This window comes from Embiotoca jacksoni, unplaced genomic scaffold, assembly GCF_022577435.1.
Source record: "Embiotoca jacksoni isolate LCO1_2020_lvr unplaced genomic scaffold, fEmbJac1.0.p SCAF_11, whole genome shotgun sequence".
Classification (NCBI taxonomy): domain Eukaryota; kingdom Metazoa; phylum Chordata; class Actinopteri; family Embiotocidae; genus Embiotoca; species Embiotoca jacksoni.
In genome coordinates this window covers 19,061,889-19,082,487 of record NW_027185241.1, presented here as the reverse complement: position 1 = coordinate 19,082,487, position 20,599 = coordinate 19,061,889, and the positions used below count along the sequence as shown (strand labels likewise).

Below are 20,599 nucleotides of genomic sequence, written 5' to 3'. Positions count from 1 at the left end.
AGAAATGCTGCAATAAATGCTAGTTGCATTTTGGGAAATGTAGATATCCTGATCCAAAGATTATGGTATCTCTGCCTCTCTTTTACATGTGTTGCAATTTATGAAAGTGCTGCATCAAGCCACTTGAATATCAACTTGTTGATTGTTTGTTGCATTAAAGGCGTTTCAAAAACCAAACTCTGCATATGCTTTACGCTGGCATCTCCATTCTACATTCAGACTGAATTTATTTGTCATTGTTCCAGATCCCGAATGCAAAGTGCCAGCCAAACACTTTGTACTCTGCTGTGTCATTTTGGTGGGTAACATGATGGGGCATTCGCTGGTTGTGATATCAAAATAATCCTTCACATGTCTGTTGCTGCTTTACAGCTAAATGATGACACATCAGGCTAAGGTTTAGCACTTGTTAATCTTTCTGTTGTGTGTGTTTGCGTCAGTGTGTGTTTGTGTCTGTGTGCTCATATTCTGACTGAGACTGCTGTGCGTATGAGCAGAATGCATTATTGATCATAAAGCATATGGCTGATCATATGGGTAAATCAACACTACAGCATGTATAGTTCGAACCCCGAGTGAGCCATGCAAGACAATTTGCACTTTTATTAATTTTATATTATACTGCTACACAACGCACTAGGTTTTGCATATTTAATAATCAATTTATATTATCATACTATCTGAGCATATACAGATTTACTACGTCCTAATTGCATCGGTATAAGACAGCATTCTGGCTACTTAAAGCCTTAAATCCTGATTACATAAGTGTAAAACTTCTTCATATAGAAGACACTATTTCTGTTATGACTTTGGTCAGGGGAAGACATTGGCCGCAGTCCAATTTAATTATTTCCTAACAGTAAAACTTTTATTTCTCGCCACAAACTTAACATCTACCCTCTGCACTTCCCTGACTCATCAAGTCACTATAACCCTGCTGTGCACACTTATGATGGTAGATGCTTTTCAGGTTTTTTTTTTTTTTTTTTTTTTTTTCATTTTACACCATGACACTTTGGCTTTTCTCTCACAACAGACACAGAATCATAGTGACATGGTCCTTCAAGGCCCAATCCACTGCGGCCCGTCCGCCCTCCCCTCTGCCACCAGCTTCATGTAGATCAATATTTGAGTAGCGGCAGCAGGGGTGTGTTTGTGTAGCTGCCTATCTCTGTGGGGCAGCCCGTTATACTGTCAAGTCTGGAAGATGGGAGTTGGGGGGTGTAAGGCCGGGATGACCTTACAGCATAGATATTTAATAACTGTCTTAACCCGGCTTTCCAGCGGATGTGCTGCAGAGTTATGAATATAGCTGCACCTTCAACCTTTCACCCAGATGGGGCTCGCCAGGAAAATCGTGAAATAACGGAGAGGATTTGGCTGTTACACTGTTCACCTCTATCAGACTGCTGTTAATACTCAGTCACTCTGCTGGTCAAAGTAATCTCAACCATACATAACAGAGAGAAGACCGGCTTGGACCCAGGAGGTTAGTTGTAGGGGTTCACTTTTCTTTTTTGTTAGGTTTGTAATTAGCCTTTTTGGGAAAACAGCTTTTCGTCAACTTGCTTCAATTGCTTCAGTTCGTGATTTCCTAATATTCCCAGAAGACCTGCTGTCAAAACCTGCTCGGCTTGTAAACTCACTACTTTTAGTTCAAGTTGGTAGAAGGAGCATCTACTGTAGTTAACTTGTTGATGGCTGAAGGTTATCAATTCGCCTTACACAAAGAAACCTGCAAAATATACAATACATAGCTCATTTGACCTGTCGTAGTTTTGTTGCTGGTGAATTTGGCTGCACATTTAGCTGAAATAACAAATAAATCACTGCTAATAACTGAAATAACGGTTTGAACTCACCAAAACTTTGCTCAACTCAACCAAAAAAAAAAAAAAAAAATCAACCAACATAGATCAAAGGTGAACTTTGGTTCTAATCCCAACCATGTTCTGTTCCCTAATCCCAACCATGTTCTATTCCCTAACCCCAACCACGTCCTCTTCCCTAACCCCAACCACGTCCTCTTCCCTAACCCCAACCGTGTCCTGTTCCCTAACCCCAACCCTGTTCTGTTCCCTAATCCCAACCATGTCCTGTTCTGTTCCCTAACCCCAACCATGTTCTTTTTTCTAACCCGAACCATGTCCTGTTTTGTTTTTCACCTCTGCCTCTGGTTACACCTCAGCAGTCAAATGACTCCCACACCCACCTCACCTGCCATCTACCTTCCCCAATCAGCCCCAGTGTATTTATTGCTCCCCCTTTTGCTCACATTCTGACTTGTCACAGTAGGGAAAGCACAGTGACAGGATTATTAATGACGGCTGCATTCCACTTAGATGAGGTCCTGCTTTTGTGCATGCTAATGAATTTGAGCCATCATGAATTCCACCTGTGTTTCCTTACTGTGTCAAGTCAGACTGTCTGCAGTGGAAAAGGTCTATCGGTACGCACACTTATCTTTTTGATTCCTGGCTGTTCCTTCTTTCTGCCTGTAAATTCAGTTTAACATTTAAATAAGATGCTAAAACTGTACCTGCTTCCCTGGTGGTTTCAAAATGTCACAGTAGAAATATGAATACTCTCAGAAGTATCTGCTTGTTTACAACTATGTGGTTTTTATGTGGCAAGTTTTCTATTTAAAAATGTTGCTGGTGTATCAGCCTTCTCTTTTTCATCTGTTTATTGTTTCTAGAAGTCAACAGTGATTAACACTGGTCTCTGATTTCCCCAGCATACCTACAATAACATTTGATAACAAAGTAAAATCACAGTGTTCAGTAGGCATGGAAAATATACACAACTAACTAAACTTGCCACATAAATAGCTGTTTTCAGCACGACTAATTTACTGCAGATATACAGGACCGTGGCCTGTGCTATAAAGCAAGATTTGCAGTCAGCGACGTACAGTATCTTAAATTTTAACTCAATTTGAGCACAATTATATGTATTTGACTGAGTAAAGCCAGAAAATGACACTATACCCTTGATATGTTGAACGTGCTTCGCAGAACTAACCTGGTGGTACAGACACAAATCCACTAGGTATGGGTCCAGCTGTTTTGTTTTTAATGATCCTTTTTGTCACATTTTTTATGTCTGCTCGACTGAATCAGTTAAACTGGCAGCAGATAATGTTATAATAAATACGTTTTTCCTACGAGGCAGACATACTACAGCTAGATATAAACAGGAAGGTCTCAAAGTCCCTCTTTTATTATTCATTAATAGTACCCTTTATTTAATATAATACAAAGTTTAATTTCAATATGAAACTCCCACAATAAAAGCGTCTTTATTTCTTCATTTTAATTTTTTAATATTAATTTATCAATCCTGAGGAATCTAAATTAAGGTTTGTAACTGGTGGGGTGCCACATGATTGCCCTCTATTGACCAACAGACAGAGGATCCATCGAGGTCTAAATGACGCGTGTATTTAGGCCAAATTATTTTTTTCAGCAACATTTTGTAAAGGTATATGTTTATCTTTACTTTTCCACCAACTTTAAGGGGGATTTGGGTGAATTTATTTTCTTCCATATGGTGGACAGAGGGTGTCGTATGCTGTACAGACTGTAAAGCCTCTTGAGGAAACGTTATGATATCACATGTATAAATAAAACTGACTTGACTTGTCAGTCTTGACGTTACTTTTATGTATAATATATGAAACACAATTAAAATACTGCTTGAAAATGTTAGCCCCTGGCAGCTTTTGTAAGATACTAATATTGGCATACAGTATTGGCAAGTCCCATTTCATTTGATGTTTTCTCATAATTCATTATGACTTTCTCTCTCCTTCTGTCTGTCCTCCAATTTTGTTTTTTCCCCAGACACTTCACTCAGCAACAAACCAACAAAGTCATCACCGGCACAAGCCAACTCATCAAACAGCTCTCTGATATAATCAGTGGCTCTTCACGGGTATTTTATGCTCCCGTTCCTCCCTCATTGACTGTCATTTTGAAGAATAAACAGTAGATTAAACAACATTTGAGCTAATTAAAGCTAATCTTGTTTTGTTGCACAGCAAGACCGTCTGCGCCTCACCAGACTAAAGACTGAACTCTCCGAGTCTGTGCAACGCTATGGTGATCTGCAGAAGGTACTGAATATACTCATTTGATATCAGGAAATCACTGCTATGGTCAATGAATTAATAAACTATTTATTGCCCCACTTCTCCACTGACCGAAATTCACACATATCTGAAGTGCGCCTTGTCGCACATACAGGAAAATAATGAAAAATATCTGATGTCTATGGTAAGAAAAAAAAAAAAAGACTCTTCTTGACCCTGCCTCTTCATTTGCTCTTCTTTCAGAAAATTGCAGAACGCTCAAGGGCCCTGCTCCCTCCAGCACAGACAGACAAAAATAAGGTGAGGTGACATGCAGGGTAAAAATCATCCTTTTGTTTCACTGTCATTCATAAACGAGGAGGATGAGGAGATGGCAGTTCTATGTTCAATGGCATCCTCACAAGAGCTCCCTTGAAGCTCTGTCTAGTCTTTTACACTGTTATATTACAGTGGACTCCGTTCATCAGATTCAATTTCTGTGCCCTGCTAAAATTTATTTTATCTGATTCTAATTTGGTTACCGGCATGGGTTTATTTTCCCTGCGTGGCCCCGAGAGAGCTAAGACATGGCAGCTGGTGATCAGTAATCATGTTTAACTAATGAAAGTCACTTCTCATAACAGAGTGAATTTAAATGATTCCTTATTCCTGATTACGAAAAAAAAATAGATAATATAAAATGAAACTCATTGATAATTCTTTGAAAATGAAGTGATTGCAGAAGTCATAAAATACAGCATTGAGGTGCATGTTCTGTAGCTCCGTGCAGGCGACGAACAGCATGTATGGAATTACTTTCAGTTTTGTTTATCAGCCTGTTGTCGGTTCACTATTATCAAACATTGAATATAAATATTATTGTGGAATAGCGGTGTTATTATAAATTTCAGAGAATATAAACAACATCAATAATCTTACATAAATATCTAATGGTTATTATGCATTTATTTGTATAGGCTAATTGCTGAAATTCATGTATATGAAACAACTTAGTGTGTGTTAATTTGACTTATTTACCGCCCTCAAATCTACTTGCAAGTTAAAGTTGGCAAAAGGAAAAACGGGCAAGTAAATTAATCTCAAGAAATATGCTGCAAACTGTGAACAAAGACAAACAGAGAAATTCAATTAAAAAAAAAAGGAGCTAAGATACAACACAAGCAAAGTCCCAAAACAACTGGTAAACACCCCTGCATGTTAAGATAGACTTACATGTTTGTTCTTTATTTTGCTGAGAGTCAGATGCTGAGACTGATTTTGTTCCCTATGGATATATCCATGTCATGTCCATAGGGAACAAAATCCTTCCCTCAGGAGACCTGTTTGTGTTCTCTTGATAAATGCCCTTCACATCCAAATAAACAAATACACAAAAAGAAGATGACCTCTTAGATTTCAAATATGTGGCCTGTTTCTCTAAATAATGTCAATTTTCAAAATCTGTGCTGGCATCTTTTGGAGATGTGAGGATCAGTGGCAGCTGGCTAATGTGGAGAGGTCTGTTACGTCTACTAAACAGCTGTGACAGTCTGTCAGCTCCAACCAGAAATACTCAAATCAGCCTGAGTGGTCCCAACAGTCTCACCATGGTCAAAGTCACTGAGATCTGATTTTCACAGCACCTCTGTGTCTAACTCAAGAGTACTTCAGCAGAGTGACTGAAGGGCATCATCTTCAACACCACCTATCTGTTGAACTGAACTGAGAATCATTTGCAGCTTGAACTGGTTAAGGACCAGAATGAGGAGAATTAGCTGTTCTGTGAAAAACCATTGTTCCCACAAAGAACCTCTAAAAATCCATCTGTTTTATAGAGGGCACAGTCATGTGTGTTCCTCTTTTATCCCTCTCTGAAGACATATAATCAAGGTCTTTTATACTGCAAGCGTAAGAGGTGAAGGGCTTTGGGGGCGGAATGCTGGATGGTATGTTATATAACTGACTACACTCAAGGCATAGCAGCAAGTTCACTAATCAGTGGGTACATTGTGGACGAACTAATTGGTCGAACTACATTTTATGTAAGCTCTAACAATAGAACAGAGTCTGTAGATGAAGAGGAAGCCAGTAGGGATGATAGCAGATGATGAGAGGTGTCCTGACGGATGGAATGTCATACATATTAATTTAGAAAAGCATTTTTCAGACCAGGGCAAATGTTATTGACTGTTTCCCACACACATCTTTAAATTCCTGTCATCAGGGGCGACTGGAATCGACAACAGGAAACTTTGAAACTCTGTGCGTGTTTATAGCAGCGCGTGAACTTATGCGATGAGCTGTCGGAGTGATTGTCTTGAGGATCTTTTTCCATCTCTGTGATGTACTAATAAATTCCAGAGTGGTATGTGTGTGGAGGAGTGAGCATGCTGCTGCACAGTTTGCCGAGGAGCGGTGAGTCACTTGGTTTTCAGTAGACAGAGCGCTGTGACTCAACCCGGGTTGGTCCCTGCGCTCCGACCCACTCTGGCCCCTCAACTGTGAATTAGGTGTGCACTCAGCCACACAAAGGTGGAACACATTAGCATTGCAAATATAAATCAACCAGGCCTCTCTCGGACTATGTCTCTTCCTCTGCTTTTGTTTGCTCATGTAACAAAGTGTGTGTATTTAGAGACTGTATCGTCAGTCTCAGCCAGCTTCTACAAGCTGTTAAAATATCAATAAGCAGACACATTTTCCTCATTAAATGGTCAGTTCTATAATTACCAAAACAAACACTATTGCATTTGACCATCATTGATTTAAAGAGTGGCTCAGCAGTGAAATACCATGGGAAAGGTTTACTCTTTCTGTCATATTATCAGCCGCTATGTCTAACTTTGACAATAAAGTATTTGTCAACTCTTGATTGTAAAAATATCCAAATCCTTTATCTTAAACCTGCGATATCCAAAATGCATCGGGGGCGTACGTTTGCAGTTTCCAGGGGGTATGGGGAGACACTTCTCCAACTAATTTCAAAAAATTAAAAACAAGAAAAAAAAAACACTAAAATTACAATTAGATTAACAAAGTCTGCATCAAGCCAGCTGTAAATGTGCTGATTGAGAAAGCAGTATTTATATCAAAATAATATTTACCTAAAAGTAACTAATAAATGGTTGAAATCATTAGCTTTAGCTAAAAGGAAGGTAGTAAAAAAAGATAGCTAGAAGTGATGGATAACTGGTTTTAAAACTGTATTGCTACTGCCACTATTAATACTACTTTTCATATTTGTATCACAAATATTTGTATTGCAGCTGCTATGATGGTTGTTGACACATGACCAGTCACAGTCACATTAACAACTGAGAGCCATTTAGAGCTGCTGGTTAGCCTAACCGGCTAAATGTCTGGGTTGTGGGAGGAAACCCGTGCAAGCAGAAGGTCATGTGACGTCAAAACAACGAGGCCACGACCGAGAACCAAGAACTTTCCCGCTCTGAGGCGACAATGCTAATCACTGCAAAGCATCACTGTCCACAGGAAAACAGTGCAGAAACTAATGTTACTGGTATCTGAATTTTTGTGATTATTTAACTCTTCAGTACCAAATAATATCAGATAACCAAAAATGTTAATGTAGCAACAATGGATTAAACGTTTGGGATGAGGGGCACAACGTCCCGACGCAAGACTGAGAAAGGCGCATCGGGTCGGAACACAACCAGGTGGGTTTTGTTCGCGGGGTTGTGCACCTTAACTTCAGCGTTCAGGGCCAGAATGTCAATACCGAGTTTTACTGTGATGGCGTCAGAGGGAAAACAGTCAGCGCAAAAGATCTAAACTGCGGCGCCATGACACTTGAGCTCCCCGACATCACAATGCACCAGTTAACAGCACATCCAAAGCACAAGTTTCATGGGGCGCGACTATCGTGCTGCTCTCTGGATTTGGTCCCCCGTATATTGCGCTTGTTCGGCAAAAATTGTATTCATAATTGAATGTGTGCTTTCCGCTCAAGTTTCAGGTCCATGGTGAAATCATAAATGCACACGTACCAGTGGTCACACAAATGCAAACACATGCTGATACAAACAGCGTAATTTATGACGTAGCAGTTTTTGCGCAACAGGAAGTCTCTATTTGAATGCACCTTGTAATATGTGTGTGTGTGTGTGTGTGTGTCTGTCTGTTCTTCCAGAGTACTACTACCCCGTCCACTGAGCAGATGGAGGGGGGTCCACTGTTTGGAGAAGCAGCAGGCTCAGAGGGAGAAGCTCAGACTTTCCTGTCTGAGATCAGTGAGGAGGACGTGGAAGTGCTTCGTCAGAGGGAGGAGGCCCTGCTTCAGATCGAAGTAAGAACACGGATATCAGAGCATTTTAGCTTTATGTTTATTGCAATTTATCAGCTGAGTCCATGAAACACAGAAGTTACACAGGCACCCAGTACCATCACTGACTAGAACAACCCCAATTGGACTGTTGGTAGTCATTGACTGGCAGTCACAGAACATCTTGGCTTTCTTTTTGGTGTCCATGTTAAAAACCCTAACCCGTCACGTACATGCCATCGATACACTATTTTAGGAAACATGTTTTGTTTTTTTTGTTTTTTTTTTAAAGCAAAGCTCATATCCTGTAAAATGTACATATAATTTGCCTCACTAAATTAAGTGTAGACTTAATGTCCCTGTGGTCTCCTTGAAACCAGGGGAAAATACTATGATCAGGATATTGCTATTTCTTGATATTCCCGACTTCACCAAATAGGTTACATTTAATATAACAAGTAAAAACAACATTATATTGCATATTATATGAAATTCTATTTTAATTACATATTGCCATTGAGAAGGCTGAGTGATATTTCTGGTGATGAGCAGGGTCTGATGTTATGACCATTTGAGCACATTCCAAATGTACAGTTGACCAATCAGATTGCTGGGTTGGAACTACTATAATAATTGGAATGATCATAAACACCATCATGGGAAATACTCCTGAACAAAAGCACTATTTTCTCCTGTTGTCCTTCTGCAGATATCATGTTCCAGACATTGTCCCAGAGGCCAAAAACTAGCCGCTCATGGTTCACTCTCTCAACCCATATTTTACCATCCAGCCTACAAAACCCATACCAGCAACCTCGTGATAACAAGTAGTTATTCTCTCAGGGCCACTCAGTCATTTCACCCTGTGCCAGATTTGAACTTCTATTTCCATGTTCATATTTCTGACGTAAAGGTTTCTACAGCCATTTACGTTTAGGACAACGAGGTATCTGAGATAGAAACTGAGCAGAATAAAAAAAACGACACAAAAAAATATAAAGAAAAAGAAACTGGGTATTTGTTTTCTTCCAATATTGCCTCCCAGGAGGCCAATGCATGCCAAGTTGGTAACTAGAAATTCAGATAGGCTCTGTCTTCTCCCATCTCCAAAAGCTTATTAGTATTTTGTCACAGTACCCCTATGCTCCTGCAGGATATTGAATGCTACCCAATTACTAAGGTGCTTTTATAGACTTGTTTGTTCCTTTACCTGGGTAATGTGTGTATGGAATCATAATCTCTCTCAACTTAACTTTTGAAGCCATCATGAAAGTACACATCATTTTGCTAAACACGGCATAATCATTTCTAAAATATCTCTGATGTGACACAGATTAGATTTAAGATGGATGGAGCCTCTCTGATGAGATCGACCAGACTGAGTTGTATTTTAAATACTTTTTTACTGAGGAAGTAAACTTCTAATTATAGTATCACTTTAGGAGAATATTCGTAGTAGATATTTGAAATAGGATTATTTAAATTTGCAATGCCTATATTTTGGAAATTCAGTGGCAGTGGAAACAAACTGTGAACTCAACATTGTCAGATGACAAATTCACCTTTTAAGTTAAAATGGTGGATTTAAAGAGCAAACAGTTTCCAGTTTCCTTTAGTCTCTCTTTGGTTTCCCCCATTTCCTGAGGGAAATACCAGACTCATTTGCTGCTAAATGCTCCACTGTGTCAACCAGCTACTCTCAAAGTGTCTGTCTGGTTTGTGGTTGTGTGTTGTGGCATCTGAGAGCTGTCTGCTGTGGCTGAAAAATACTTCCTGTCAGCGGTGAGACCTGACCAAATCAGTAAAGTTGTAGCAGCAGCTGAAACTCACTCTAAAGCCATGTAAAGCCAAGGAGAGCTATATGATATTTGATAATTCTATGTACGTTTATGATGTTTTTTTGTTTCTTAGCCTGGACGATGACATTGACCTTAGAGTTGCTTGCCTCCTCCATTTTTTTAAGTCATTATTATCGTCAAGTGGTTTTGTATAAGTGTAGGTGCAGCGATGGTACAGTTTTGGTCAGTTTCAGCACATATGGTGGTCAATGCTGATTGGTTAAAGACTCCTCCAATACTTTTTTAAAGTTAAGCCGAGGTGTACACCCATTATGATGCAACGGCTGGTAATGAATCCCTATGGAGCGTAGCCGGACCCATATAATCATGCAGTGAATTTGGGTCTGGAAACACTTGGCTTCTCCAACCTTGTCTGTTTCAACCAACCAGCTATGTAGATTTGTAGATTGCAGATTGTACATTCTAATTGTTGAGGCCCCAGAATAAAAGCCTTGTCAAGAAATGAAGGGTTTCTGTCTACTGAAATGCGAGAAGGGTTTTAATTTGAAATGCATACAGGAAGTGTTGCGTTAAGGCGTAATGCAGAACTGGGCAAATGGTAGTGGATCAAAATGAGGCTTTGAGTTGACATCATTAATCAATCCATATACCTTTAATATGACAACTATGACCATTACATTTTGTTTTTATTGGCTCTCTTGTTTGACATATGCTTTAAAGATGATTGGATCTTCAACCAATTGAAAAATGGAAATTAATTTCAACCGGATAACGAGAACTGAACATTTTATTTCCTCAGTTGGAGAAAAATAGTGCCGGCGTTTCGTTCTGGTGTGCTCCATGTTGCTCTTCCTACACTTGAAAAAAAATGTGTAAAGGAACACAAATCAGGCATAACTTATATTTTACTTTAAATGGGAAAACAAATCAGGAATTTAGAAGCAACATTTTGAGAAGATGAGGCTTGAGAAATAAGTATTGATTTATTGGATGATCACGGGTGTAATAAAGTAGCAAGATGTGACTTTCTGGATGTCATGTGAGGCTGTTTTCTGCTTAAAGAACTGACTTGAGGTTGTGCTGTCAGTAATCTTTTATCTTGATCATCGAGCCACACAATAATATATTGTTAACATTTTGACATTTCGGGAGGCCTTCGGTTCCCTTTCTTGTGGGCATTAGTTCTGATGTTTACTGTCTCGACAACACTCCCTGTTGTCTGAGGTTTATTAAACATGCCACTCTGCTTGTGCAAAATCTGCTGAGGAACCTTTGGAAGACATATTGTAAAACTTCATGAGCCGTCTCAGAAGCATATGGTTGAATGAAAGGAGATAGAAGCCTGACGCAGCCTGCTTTCAAAATGACAAGCCTTTTGGTGGCAGTCCAGCATCGGACCACAGCTTGCAGTCCAGCAGTTTGTAGAAAAAGGATGTTTTAGAAGCACTTTGCAGCATAATGAAGATGTATCGCCGTGCTCAGTTGGAGCTGTCTGAACTTCATCAACGTTTCAAATCAGCTAATCCCACTGCAAGGGCTGAGTTCTGAATACAACTGAAAAAAGGAAGCGCATCAATCTTTCTCCTGAGAGTGACATGCAGTGAAAGAGCCGCAGCACAAATGACAGCTTCATTTCAGCACTGCAGCGGAGATGGGCCAGGCAGATGATTGGTGTTCAGACAGGGTCGTCTGGCCTGTGCTTTAGTCATAGCAGCACGGATAAATGTCATCGCCGGCGCTCAGGCAGGTGCTGAGAGGCTTGACGTTGTTCCTTTGGGGAGTGATAGTATCTGACAATGTGCTTTTTCCCCTCCATACCACCCTCCTCGCCTCTGTTCTCTCCATCCAAACAGGCTCCCCTCACATCCTTTAATCCCACTAAATCATCAGTGTTAGCTGTGAATCCCAACATGCCACATTTTTCTCCACTGCTCTCCTCCCAGGGGACCAGAGGAGCCCGGCGTTTGTCATCGTTATCAGCCCCTCTCTTTCTGGAAAGGTTTGATTTGGTTCTCAGGTTAATTTTGCCTTCCTCAGAGACTGGATGAATGTGTGAGCTCTGCTTAAACTTACCGACTGCTAAGTTAACCTTTCCACCCTCACAAGTGTCTCAAGACTAGTCTTGGCACCTTCTTTTTTTTTTTTTTTAAATAGATGGCAAAGCTGGACCTAGAACTGATGTCAGAGCAACAAATGCTGAAGTTCAAACCTATAAAAAGGGCATATTTAATCTTAGAGATAACCACAAGTTTTAAAGGTGAACAGAATATACACTGTGAGCTAGTATTCATTCAGGCACCCAGCCATGTGATACTGCATCATTTACACACAAAAAGTGAAAGCAGTTTACGCATGGCAGCGCCGGCCATTTATATCATGATTGGAAAATAAATCATTTACACTCAAAGTTCCCGATGCAGTTCATTTATTAACGTCACAACATCAGTGGCGTTTGGAGCACATGGCTCTTTATCAGTGTTGTTGATAAATGAATTGCACTGGGAGCTTTAAGTGTGTGAAATTTAAATCTGCTCATCATGGTTCTACCTTATTTCACTTTATTGGATGAGTCTTCTTTGTTCACTTTGACATTAAATCATTGCCCGTGTTTGACATCTATAAGATGCGAGTTTTTGTTTGACCCTTTTTCTTATATCATCGAACAGCTTCCTATACTGTGCTGTTTCATAATTCCAGGGTAAGAGGCATTTATAATATTAGTTACCTGTTCCCGAGCCGATTTACAATCATTGGCCCGTGGAGGCCGACAATTTTGTGATTACGAGCCAGAACCTCGTATGCCAGTTTCCTCCTGCATAAAGTTTGGATGACGGTGCTGGCCTGCTCCTTCTTCAGCCATTACAAAACTTGCAATAAGCTGCACCACGGTGGTTTTAAGAGGAATGAGAGGAGCTGAGTGGATTGACCATGAATATTCCTCCTACTTTAACACTGTGCCATCGTGTCCCACAGATGCACTTGTGTTTTCTCCAAACTACCAAAAAGGTGGCCACAGCTAAATGCTGCACCGTCCCTCTTGTGTTTAATTTAAATAATTTGGGATCCCACAGACTTCACTGTTTTGGTTTTCTGACCCTGTTAAACCCACATGTGCAGAAACATGCTAAGTCATCACATTCAGAGGACTTTTATATTTGATGAAGTTAACATGACTTCACAGAGTTCTAACTTCCTGTCAGAACTAAATCCTACATTTGGGTTTTCGCAGAATAAGGACACATAAAGTTCTGTCAGCACCAATCACATATATAGATCAAGTTTCATGCTTGTTATTGAAGTGAACGAGGGCCCTACAGATGTGTAGTAGCAAGTCACAATTACCTCATAATTTGTGCACAAGTGAATTCAATTCTACTTGATGGAATAGTTTTATTTTAGCATAGTTTTTAGTCTCTCTTGAGTAATTGTTTTGTGCTCATTTACATTATGTTATGGGCCTGTGGCCTCATTTATAACATATATAAGGCAGGTGCCTCTCCCCACTCAAAAGTCAGGATCTATCAAATCGGACTCAGGCGTAGGAACATGTTGGAGATGGGAAAGTGGCGACGCAAATGGTGATTTGAAATCAGATTGTGGGACTTAAACGTAACAGTTATTATATTTTTATACATAGGGCCTCTCAAACATTTAATTTCACTTCAGATGATGTTATAAAAAGCCACTTTGTTGTAAACATCCAAACCAGGAGTGTTATTTGTGCTCGTGAGCCATAACTATTCCATAAACACCTTCCGATAAAAGCCAACAAAATTCTGAAGTCAGATTCTGCTCAATATTTCATCAACACCGTCTCCTCATCACGTTCCCCATCCCCAGAGCACAGTGCAGAGAGCTGGACTGACTTTCATGGTCAATCATGGAGCGAGCTGCAGCTGTTGAAATGCAGGTTGATGTTGGGATGTGGCAGGTGGCAGGATTCAGGATAATCTGGTTTGCCTTTCCAAAATATTAGGACTGAATGTACCGAGTCCCTTTTTTTTACTCAGCCACGTTAACGAGGCTAACCGATGAGATTATCATCACTGGTTGTGCATACATCACCCAGTATGAGTTTTCACACAGTTTTTGTATGAGGTGCAACATGACTGTGCTGTGGTGCACTGCAGACACCCCGTTGGCTGCCACACACACCTGTTTCCCTGTCTATAGAGGTCACTGGGGTTTCCAGCAGTGAAAGCCCGCCTGGTGCCCCCACCAGTAACAGACACGCTCTGACGGTGGAATGCAAGTCTTGTTTTTGCATCGACCTTTGAATCTGACCACTTTTTTTGGTGTACTGTCCCGTTCAATGAAATCACTGCGGCCGCAACATGTTGCAACTCACTGCATTTTTTTTTGGGGGGGGGGGGGGGGGGGGGGGTTTGTGACTCCAATGCGGTGGCCTCCAAAAAAAATATGTGCTTTCTATCCTCCGGGTCACCCACAAGCACTTTGATTTCTGTTTCAGAAAAACAATCCTTTTCCTGGTCTTTGTCTCCATCGTTGCCACAATTCACCACAAGGCCAGACTGATCATTTATACACAATAGCCTGCATATGGTGCATTGCAATGACCAAATATGGTTGAATTGGCCGTATAGAAAGCACCATATGAGGTTCAGCTACGAGATAACTTTTCCACGTGAACTGTACTTTACAAAGGGAACATTGAGTGTCTGTGAGTTCACGTTTTTTTTTAATCAGACAAGTTTTTGCTGTATGCCATTTACAGCTTTTGTGCACACAGAGACTTTGAATATGTATTCTACGCATTGTTTATTAATGAGGCCTCTGGTCTGCAGATTTCAGAGACTCCGTATTTAATTTCACTTTCAAACCGTGTTAGCAGCTAATATTAGCAAACTACTACTCTGGCTGTTGTTGCAGTTTGTCAGTTCAGTGTCAACTAACCTCAGAACAAGTGTGTCTGTTGTGTTACTCTTAATAAGCTTAACACTATGGTATGTCATTCTTTAAAACTACTAATACCTACCTTCTGTAACAATAAAAACACATAATGGGTCTTTTTGCAACTTGATAGCTATCATCATTTACATAGCCTGAAGAAGAGACAGAAAAGGAAACAGCCGGAAAAATATGCACTGCTTCTATTCAACGTGGAAATGGGTGATAAGGTCTCGACTCCTGACGGTTCTGTTAATGTAAATGATCAAACATCACTTCATGAAGTCTTAATTGGCAGAGCTGACTCATTTAATATTAAACATGTTCTTTTAAAATGTCACAGTCACATTGTTATTGTGTTGAGAGATGTTTTAACAAATATATCCCCAATATCAGAGACACATGTGGGCACGTCTTTAATCTTACTACAGACACACAGACACACACATAATATAATATAATATAATACAATATAATATAATATAATATAATATAATATAATATAATATAATATAATATAATATAATATAATATAATATAATATAATTTTAGGATGTAACAAGCAAATATTGTAATTATGTACTGAAGTATGCTATGTACATTATGTATTGGGGGAATTTTGTGATCACAATTGATTGACACAGACTGGGAATATTGTCCTGATGTACCCGGAGATGATGATATGATATTTTATCAGAAACTGACACAAATAAAGTTCTAAATAAATGTTTTGTAAATATATTTAGAGGGACCTTAGTGGTTGAGACGATGTCATATCAAATAAAAGAAGTTCAGCTCCGAAAATACTGCAATAGTCTCAAAGCTGCTGACGTCACAGATTACTATTACAGACATCATCAGTCCATCAAAGGTGGAGGTCAGGGATGGATGGATCATATCACTTTCAGCCATGAGACCAATGTTGAAATCCATTAGAAAGCAAAGGTCAATGTGGACTTACTGTAATATAAATAGGTAGGTACATAACATATTTTAACTTATGTAATTTTACTTATGTAAGTAATGTGCTTATTTTAACCTCAAACCATGATTTTTTTTTTTTTTTTTTCTATATCTAGCTATGTATTTTAGTGCCTACAAGGCATCTTGTGTGTATCTATGTGACCGCAGTGTTCTTTGGCAAAATGACAATATTTGATGTCCTGGGATGAGAATGAATGGAATAGAGTGGCGTACTGGTTAATTGAATACAGTCATTTTGTACACAAACTCAAGATGTTTTGATGACATTTGATGATGTTTTTTCACTTCGACCTGAGTGCTTGTGTTTTTTTTATTTATTTTGTTTTCATATTTTTTTTTACAAACTAACTTTACTTCTACTTGCATACGTATTTATGCTACTCCACCCACCTGTGGAGTTGACCAAAGTCTGCAAAAACCTAAACATTAGACCAATATCAGGACATTTTTAGGGGGATATGTCACCTAAATTTTGCACACTTGGACACACAAAGGGGACTTCCAGGCATGCATAAGTTTTGAACATTCCTTTACTGGAAATACAGAAACACAAAGCACATCAGCTCAATGTGGCTGTCTGTCTGCTAAATGGACACGCCCCCCCTGACTTGCTCAAAAGCACCTTGAAGCTGCCCTAAGTGCCTGTGTGAACCTCCCTCACTGTAACCACTAATTCACCTACTAGAATATGAGTTGCTATTACAAGTGAACATACATCAGGGTGTGAACAGACAAAATAATAATCCAACACAATAAAAATAGAATAAAATAATACATGATAAAAATAAAGGAGGGGTGTCCAGTGTCCATTATGACAAACATTACTGTGGCTCCAACCTAAACACCAATAATTAAACAAGGTTGTTTCATAACAAACACAAAAACTTTTTATCATTCAACATTATTATGAAAAATAATATACTAATTTTTTTTTTTTAATTATTTAAGCAGGACTGATCTACTATTATGACAGATCAACTTTGGACATTGTGAAATGTTCCCTCATATTCGGATGGGTTTGTAGATTATTTAGCCTAGAAGGTATGAACATCTTCTAAGACGGCAAAAGGATGCCGAATCCTCCATCCTGTTATAAAAAAAAAAAGTCCCTTAATCTGGAGATACATGGTTTTCATTGCAGCAGTAATAACAATACCAGCCAGCCATATGTACATTCATATGACCAGCACTGTGATTTGTTACTTCTGTCTTAACCATAATTTTAAAATGTGTCCAGTGTTATCCGGGGTAAATTCATCCATTATCCTTAAATCAGTCTTTTTATCAAAATGCTCTCAATTAACAACATCATTTTATGTGGCTAACCTCCTACTAGCTTATGTTAGTTAAATAATGTTCAAAGACACGGCACTGAACAACTTTGAGCTCGGTCTGGGACTGATAAATTCAATTTTCTGGACATATTGTCCTTGAGTGTCCATATGATTCCACAAGTTCTGATAAGAGTTAGAATATTAGTATCCAGCCTCTACAGCATTTTCTGCCCATTTAAATCTGTCTTCTCAGACTGTCACCTCCCAGCTGGACTTCATATGCTTTGGCACAGGAGATCATTTCATCAAACATGAATACATTAAAAAAAAAAAAAAAAAAAAAGGCTCAGAGCATAACCGAGGACAGCTTTCAAGGGCAATCTGACTTCCACACCTAGCTTAGTTGAAAGTGAGGAATAAATGGCCACAATAAAGCAGGTGTGTCCTACTGATGCATCATCAGGACAATCTATCCACTCTGTTTATCCTTGAGTGAAGAAACACCACCAGATAAATCATTCCAGGAGACAATAGAAATAGAAAAGATCATAAAGAAGAAGCTTTATTAGCAAAAACATGTGCTATTAACCCTGGCAATCCCAAGTGTATTGATTTGACACTCTGTACACACTTATGCTAATAGCATGATGGCAGATCACATACTGCTGGTTCAAGACAATGAGAATGTACAGTAAGTCTTCTGTGAAATCCAAATGCTGAAATTCCACTTAGACTTGATTATCTACTAATTCAGGATTTAAGTTTGTATTTATAAACGACACAGTGCACATTGTACATTTTGTCATACTCTTTGTTATTACTGCCAAATCAAAGTTAATGAATGCATTTCTAATACACAGCGAAAGGTGCATTCATGTAAACAGTAAAACAGTTAAAATATTACACAAACAAGTTGTGACTGCTGAATTTCATTGAAAACCAAAGAAGTTCAAATAAAACATAACTCATACCTACAGTTTTTATTTCAAACATTATTGTCTTTATTTTGCATGAGGACTGAAATTGATTTTGAGCAAAATTTTAACAGTAATTTAGTGAGAAAATAAGTCAATAATGAAAACATCTTTTCTATTTTTCTTTTTTCACCACAACTGCAGAGTTTAATGCTTAAAGAGAGAGTACACATTTTAGACTGACTCGTAAGGTGTGTTTTATGCACATTTCAAAATTGTGCTTCTGCTGAGTCTTCCAGAAATTCTGAAATAGTTTTCCAAATTTTGTTCGAGGTCTTCTGTAATCGCATTCAGAGGCAATGTTCATGAATGACTGACTAGATGAACCGCGTTGGAGGTAGTTGGGGAGGACGCCAGCCGACAGAGACCTCGGCTCACATCAGACAACAGATGGTGGTTTAGGAGACAAAAGCAGTCATGTTAAGTTCAGGAAAAGATGCAGGTTTTGATTAAATGTATATTTTGTTTCAAGTCACTTTTTTGTATTAAAGCAGACCTCCATCTTTCTCTAACAGTGATGAAGTACTTAAACATAACCATACAAATGATGACCTATGCTGTAGTTACCACAAGCGGATACTGTACTGCAAGGTTGGATAGTTTGGTTGGAGGACGTCTCAATACATGATAGAAAACTGTATCTATTACTGTATCTCAACAAACCAATTCATAATATCCACAGGACAGTAGTAGATGGAAATTGACATTACTTCACATTTCTTTCGTGGATTTTCTGGAATTTTAACCAGATTTTGTGCTGCATTGGAATGGAAACCTTGCTAATACACACCTCCTTTAACTGTGTGCGACTCACAGCTAATTTAGAGCTGTTGTGCCAAAGTGACTAAGTGAATAATCTGCAGATGTTCGCATGAGATAACATTAAGATAACAACTTTAACATTTGCCGTGTTCGACATCTTAGTTTTGCATATTTGAATGCAACATTTGCAACTTGGCACGAAACACGAAGCATCGTTGCACCTGCTGGGAATGTAAGTAGTTGAGGTCATAATACAATTGGACAAATTCATACCTGATGATGCCGCCGGTGGGAAAAGTGATCGGCAAAATTGTAACAATTCATTGTTAAGTCAACATGAATTTTGGCTTCAGTTACAACAAATCATCCTCTGGGGACAACACATGCCAACAGTTACCACGGAAATGTGACCAACTGCTATGATACAGTATGTTAGTCTGGGCCAAAATGTTAGTGAGCTGTTGGACAGACTTGCAGACTCTCGACTATCATAGCAAAGAGCAAAAGTGCAAAAGCTGTTCACCAACAGTAACAGGAGCGAATGTCGTGTGTCGCCTCCCTTCTTGTAGTTTGGAAATCACAGAAGAGGAGGCTCAGCAGATTGTCACCCCTGTCTTTGATATTTGCAGCTCGGTCTCCTCGCTGACCTGCTGGCATCACATTATACAGGGATGTTTGGTCCTCGAGCTACCGCCGGAGAGGAAACATGATTTTACATTTATAAACCATTTATTCAGTAAGGGCAAAAAAAGAGATGTCTCTCATACAGTCGGTGTTGGAAAAATGTCATCGTTTTATTTTTTTTTATATTTTTTTCTCTCTCCTTCCCCCTTTTCTCACCAGCAAGCGTGCGAGTAAATCTGCTTAACGGTTTTTCTGCTGCTGCAGTGACACCGTGTCCTGTTGCCCGATGCCTTTGGGCTCGGGTGGGAGATGTGGGCAGAATTTCATATCAGCATTAAGCACACTTATCAAAAACGAGGAGCAGGGTGGGGCGCTGGGAGGAGGGATGACTGAGCATCACAGAGGAAAGCAGATAAACGTATTTGTCCTTTGTCTGGGCCAGTTTTTATCATCTTTACACAACTTTGTTTTTGTTATCATCCGCCCATGATTACAGTGAGTTATTGGCATTAACAAGTTAGTGTGACCCTTTACGGCACCTGATTGGATGGCCTACACACACACACACACACACACACACACACACACACACACACACACACACACACACACACACACACACACACATTTTATGGTCGGTGCGTTTGTGGTATTATGCAGTTCCAAAGGAGCGCTTAACAGAGTCACGGAGTTCAAACTCACTCAGAGAAGACAACATTTGTAACATGAAAATTTGCTCAGAACATTACTGAACAAAGCAGGTTAATTGATTTTCAATTGCGTTTGCGTACTTTCATTTTAACGTGAAAAGTTTAGTCAAGTGATAGTTTAATGTTCCATTTTCAATTAAATAGAAAAGCTAACTCTCTGAAGCATAGAAACACCACACATATTTTTTTTTATTATTCTTTATTTAA

General features: G+C 39.2%; 1 protein-coding gene across 1 annotated transcript in view; it reads left to right on the top strand.

The window, feature by feature from the left end:
• Positions 1-20,599, top strand: part of tsnare1 (T-SNARE Domain Containing 1) — a 170,836-nt gene that overhangs the window by 81,829 nt on the left and 68,408 nt on the right. The window contains exons 5-8 of the mRNA XM_069143474.1: positions 3,849-3,939; positions 4,046-4,120; positions 4,340-4,396; positions 8,226-8,381. Coding sequence (XP_068999575.1) covers positions 3,849-3,939; positions 4,046-4,120; positions 4,340-4,396; positions 8,226-8,381 — 379 coding nt within the window. The remainder of the gene's footprint in view (positions 1-3,848; positions 3,940-4,045; positions 4,121-4,339; positions 4,397-8,225; positions 8,382-20,599) is intronic.